The sequence below is a fragment of the Buceros rhinoceros genome, unplaced genomic scaffold (genome assembly GCF_000710305.1).
Source record: "Buceros rhinoceros silvestris isolate BGI_N320 unplaced genomic scaffold, ASM71030v1 scaffold23207, whole genome shotgun sequence".
NCBI classification, from domain to species: Eukaryota; Metazoa; Chordata; class Aves; order Bucerotiformes; family Bucerotidae; genus Buceros; species Buceros rhinoceros.
Window position 1 is genome coordinate 1,760 of NW_010420747.1, and position 5,333 is coordinate 7,092.

At 57.3% G+C, this 5,333-nt stretch overlaps 1 protein-coding gene across 1 annotated transcript in view; it reads right to left on the reverse strand.

The window, feature by feature from the left end:
- The window catches only part of LOC104496329 (C-C motif chemokine 5-like), a 1,115-nt gene extending 230 nt beyond the window's left edge, over positions 1–885 (reverse strand). Inside the window, exons 1-2 of the mRNA XM_010139422.1 lie at positions 813–885; positions 433–547 (exon numbers count right to left, since the gene is read on the reverse strand). Of these exons, the coding sequence (XP_010137724.1) occupies positions 433–547; positions 813–885 (188 nt within the window). The remainder of the gene's footprint in view (positions 1–432; positions 548–812) is intronic.
- Between the last annotated feature and the right edge of the window lie 4,448 nt (positions 886–5,333).

Consider the following 5,333-nt stretch of genomic DNA (forward strand, 5'->3'; position numbering starts at 1 on the left):
GGAGAGGGAGAGGGAGAGGGAGAGGGAGAGGGAGAGGGAGAGGGAGCGAAGGACCACCCTCTCTCTGCCACTGGTGACCCCTCCGCAGACACCTCTACACCTGCAGAAGAGCCCCAGGGAAACAGGGCATGGGCAGCGGCTTAGTGTCATTGCAGGCCACTGCTCTCTACTGCTTAAGTGGCTTTGTCCCCATGCCTGCTCTATCTGGGACACCGAGGGTGACCAGCAGGAGCTCTCTTGGATCAGATCTAATGGGGAGCTCCAGACTGGATCCCTGGGATTGGCCTCTGAGATGTTTCCAGGCTGTTCTAACAGAGGAGAACCCACCCTGGTGTTTTCCCTTGCCAGGATGGGGTGAGATGTGGCATTTCCTGGCACTGTCACCCTTCCACAGAGCAGGTCCCCCAGGATTCGGGCAGGAGATCGACTCACATCACAGCTGGCTGGGCGCAGTGGCTGCCTGTGACCTCGTACATCACCACACGGCTCGAGGGAAGTGCTTTTGTGCTGAATTGGACGCAGCAGGGACCAGAAATGTTGACAGAAGCTGGAAGAGAAGTTTTCTGATTAAACCAGACCAGGAAAAGCAACACTGAGGAGAAGCAGGGTCTGAAGATCAGGTCTCCAGTGGAGGGGGTGCTGCTCCCACCACAGGCTCCCACTACAGCCATCTTTCCCTCAGGAAGCCAAAGAGTAGGAAGACGTGTCTCCTTTCCCACAGCAGATGCTTGGAAGGGAGAGCTGCCAAGCACGGCTAGACATCAGAGAGCAGCGGGAAAGAGAGCTCCTCAGAGGGGAACACTTGGACTCACCTGGAGAAGAAGAGGCCTGGTAGCAGAGGACAGCCACAAAAAGTACAGCAAGGGCAGCTGTGGAGGTCTTCATGGTCCTGCTGGGTGGAGATAAATTGTAGGAATCGGGCTGGACTGCTGCGGAGCAACCTCTGCTGTGCCTGAGGGGATCCCGGCGTTCAACCCCCTTTATAGAGGGAGCGGGAACGGAAACACCCCGGAAACATCGCTGAAAGACATGACACACCGGAAAAATGCTGTGACAAGCATGCTGCAGTCCCGTGGAGGGAAGTGCCCGGAGCCCCGAGGAGAGTGGTGCCATGACGTGGCATGTTGTATAGTGATATGATACCACGAAAGGCAGAGAACAGGATATGACCTCTCTTTTCCTCTTGCCTGACCAAAAGACCCTGTAGCGAACATAGAAAGAACCATTCAGAAGATCAGTAGATGGACTTATTCCCTAGAAGTCACATGACGTTGGTGGATGGAGAGTGACGGTGGCTGCCACGCACTCCTGTATCCCGGAATATCCGCATCACCAGCGGGGCACAGTTCCCCTCTCCCACTGCGATGGGAGCGGGGAAAGTCCATGAGTCAGGCGATGGGTCAGCGAGGCCCAGGGCAGCCGTGACGTCCCCTGCTGCTGCACTGCCCCCAGGAGACAGGGGCTTTCTCCACGGGAGCCAGAAGGCCACCGGTTTGTAAGCGTGCAGAGCGGAGGGCAGAGGCGGCACCACCCCACTGGGGGCATTCTGTCCTTGCAGCGGGTCATGAGGAAACTGGGTCTGTCACTGCCTCGCAGTTCCACAAACACCAGTGACAGCTAGAGCAGCCCCACGTTATCACGGACAGCAGAACCAGCCATTAATCCTTACAAAGAGCTTGAGAAGCTCGTGATCGTGTTGGCACAGCAGAGCTGGCTTCGATGATCGGCTGGTTCCAGCAGTGTAGAATTGACACCCTCCTGACACCACTTTGTCATTGTCCCAGCGGCCGCAGCCACACGCAGAAGAGATTTGCTGGTCTAGCTCATATTGTTTGGGGCAGAAATGGTGTCACTGCGCTGATGGAAATGCCACATCCCTAGAGAGGGCTCTGCTGACTTCCAGGCAAGGGCTTCTGGATACAGCCTCAGGGCCGCAGAGGAAGAGCGAGGTCTTCATGGTGCCAGTGAACGTGACTGGGTGCTGGACAACCACAGACGCAGTGGGAAAGACACACGAGTAGGGTGCCTTTCATGATGGTCCAGTGGAGAAAGGGACTTCAGTCCTCCACAGAGGAGGATGATTGCAAGAAAGAAACCACTGCCCAAAGTGGTGGCCTTGTAGGAACCCAGAGGAGGGAAATGAGTTTTCCTGGACCAGCTGAATCACAGAAGCATTTAGGTTGGAAAAGACCTCTAAGAGCATCAAGCCCAACCCTTAACCCAGCGCTGCCAGATCACCACTAAACCATGTCCCTCAGCACCACCTCAACGCGTCTCTTAAACACCCGAAGGAGAGCTGATTCCAGGTCCGGGGCTCCCAAGGGCTCCAGGGCATGATGTGCACCATCAGCACATCTCAGCAGGCTGAACGCTTCCGAAGAAGCGGGCCAGCCTTGCTGGGAAGCGTGGGCTAGGTGGCATTGCCGGGTTTGCTTTACACAGAGCCTTTTGTTTCACCGCTGCACTGTGTCACTAAGCATGAGCAACACTGAGCCAGGGTGACACCACACGTGGGTGTCTTGCTGCCGTGCAGGCAGGGAGCCTGCACCAGCCTGGAGAGTGGGCAGGCGGGGAGGGTCTGCCTGCAGAGCCCCGGCACCCCAGGGCACACACTGCCAGTGGGGCTTTTGGAAAGACGCTTCCTTAGCAGGGACGGGCATGTCCCGTCACACAGCATCAGGAGCCTCCACTCGGCCTCCCGTCAGCCCACCACCCACCGCTCCTCTGCAGCCACCCTAGCTCAGTCCAGCTTCGTGTTTGCAGCAGCGAAGGCCTCGGCACACCCGTTTGTTCTCTGCATCTCTCTTTCCCCACTGATGGGATTGCTCCATCCCAGACCAGGCGAGGGGTTAAACACCCAGAGCGAGAGTGAATCAAGGCAGCTCGAATCACGGCTGAGGCTTTACTTGCCTGTGGCAGAGAAGGACTCACAGTGCTCCGCTCTGAACCGCCGAGGATCTCAGGATTCATCCAGGATCCTGCCTGCTGTATAATCCCCCTTGTCCTCTGCTCCAGAGCCCATTCAGGCGCTGGGATGAAACCTTGCACCTCCAGGGGCAGGAGGTCCCACCATCAATGTCCTGGCCTGGATCCACTCCCCGCCGCGCTGCACAGAGTGGGGCTAGGAGGACGTCAGCCTGCTGCTGGCTCATCCCTTGAGCGGACAGGAGTGGCTCATCTTGCCTGAAGCGCCTAGTTGAACCCAGCAGGGAGAGCGTCCGTCCTGGGGAGCTGCCGGGAAGGGGCCCAGAGGGCTGCACAGGCCCGGCATGAGATGTTAGCACCGGCGGCAGTGTGGCCCGCCTGCAGGAGGGGGCCCAGGCCCACCCCCCATCCACAGCATCTCCGCACTCCCTCTGGCTCCTCCAGCGATGTGTCACCCGTCTGTGTGGCAGTGCAACCCCCTGCCTGCTTGTGCGGAGCTTGCACAACAGCCAGGGCCCTGCAGATGGTCATCAGGTGCTTCTCCTGCCAGGGCTGGCTGGTTCCTGGCAGTCGGGACTCCCTGAGCTGCCTCCTGACCAGGGGATAACCGGAGCCCTGCCAGAGAACCCTTCGGAGCCAGTCCTCCTCGGAGCATCAGGCAGTGCAGCTGGGGACATTCCCCTCGGATCAGGACGCTGGTCATGCAAACCTCCCGGGACTCCCCTCGGGTCAGAACATTGTCCGAGCGTATCTCCCTGGGACGGAGTGACCCTCACCCCGGAGCAACCCTCACCCCGGCGCTGGTGAGGGACCCTCTTGGTATCTCTCAGTGGGAGATTCTCCCTTGATATCAGAGAGGTGTGCACAGGGTGGTTCATCCTCCTCAGAGTGTGTTCTGTAGCGCTCAGGAATCTGTTGTGCAGTGGTAATTCCCAGCTGACACCCGAACCGGTCAGTAATTTGGTCAGTCGGAGTGCCGGACACATTCGATTGCGATAATTCCACGTTCTTCGGAGAGCTGCTGCTGTCTGTCTTGTGGTGCCTCCGTGACACTGTGCTTCCCGGACGTCTGGGGCAGAGACGTGGCAGCTGCCCCCCATCCCCATGGCCAGGTCAGCCAGGCTGCACCTCCAGCCTGGTCACAAGTGACTCCCCTCACCCTGCAGCCGTGCTCTCCCACATTTCCCCCGGCTGCTGCTCAGGGATGCTGGGGAAGGTGCAGGTGACGCTGGGCTCCTGGTCAGGGAACAGGGTGCCTGGGCAGGAGCTAACCGGGCCATGCACGCCCCTGCCCCATGGGGATGGCCACGCGTGGCTGACTGACGTGCTGCCCGAGGGAAGAGACGTGACAGCTTGACGTGCCCAAGCTAACAGACCAAGACTGACACCCCTGCCGGAGGCAGCAGACAGCAGACTGAGCTGGGGGTGCTGGGAACAGGCTTGGAGATGGATCCAACCGAGCGGCAGACTGGGAAACCACATGGAGAGAGGAGACTGAGATCGGACTGAGATGAGACGATCGTGCTGCACTGATGACCTGCTCACCTAAGTGCCTCCAACTCCCATTCCCCTGCTCCTACCATTTCTACCAGCACGTTCAGACCCAGCATCTGCACACTCCCCACATCAGACCACCCTTGACGTTCCTGTTACACATCTCCACACCGAGACTAGAATAAAACTGAGAGGAGGAGAACAGGCTGGGGAGTGAGCTGGAGACGTCCTCGCTGATGCAGCTCACACCAACACAGCCCAGCTTGGAGCTGCTTTTAGCTGAATGTTCTGGATGTTCTTGCAATATGCAAACTCGTGTTTGATGGAAATGTCAAGATTCATTCTGGAAAATCAATATTTCCTATCAGGAGCACAAATGTGCCCCGACATTTTCAATGAATTCTCTCTCTGTCAGATACACCAGGCTATGTTTCCTGCCTCCATTCACGGCAAAAGTAATTCCTGGAGGTTTTGACACCTCTGTTATTCCCCCTATTCACTGTTTTCCTCAACTCCGTTCCTTCTTTAAAGGGAGATTTTGTATTTCAGTCTTGGCTGCTCCTTCCTGCCAAGACAAATAATGCAAGCCTCTAAATATTTTGATTTCTGAAACCTCCTCCATATCATACATCCTAAACAGTAGCTATTTATGGAGTCTCTACAACCTTTGCCTTATGGTGCGTTTCAGCTTTCGACACAATCCACACGTGGTATCTTTGGATCCATCACCAGAAGAGACCTGGATGCAGGAGAAAGTCTTTTCTTACCCCTGAAGGAAGCCGGCTCCACCACACCGACTGTTCAGGTTGGAGTCCGGTCCGGGGGATCACATTATCTCAGTGCCCCTGGGAGCTGCCAGATCACCAACGTGGGACACCCTGGCTTTAACCAGGAGCAAATCAGCCGGGAACAGA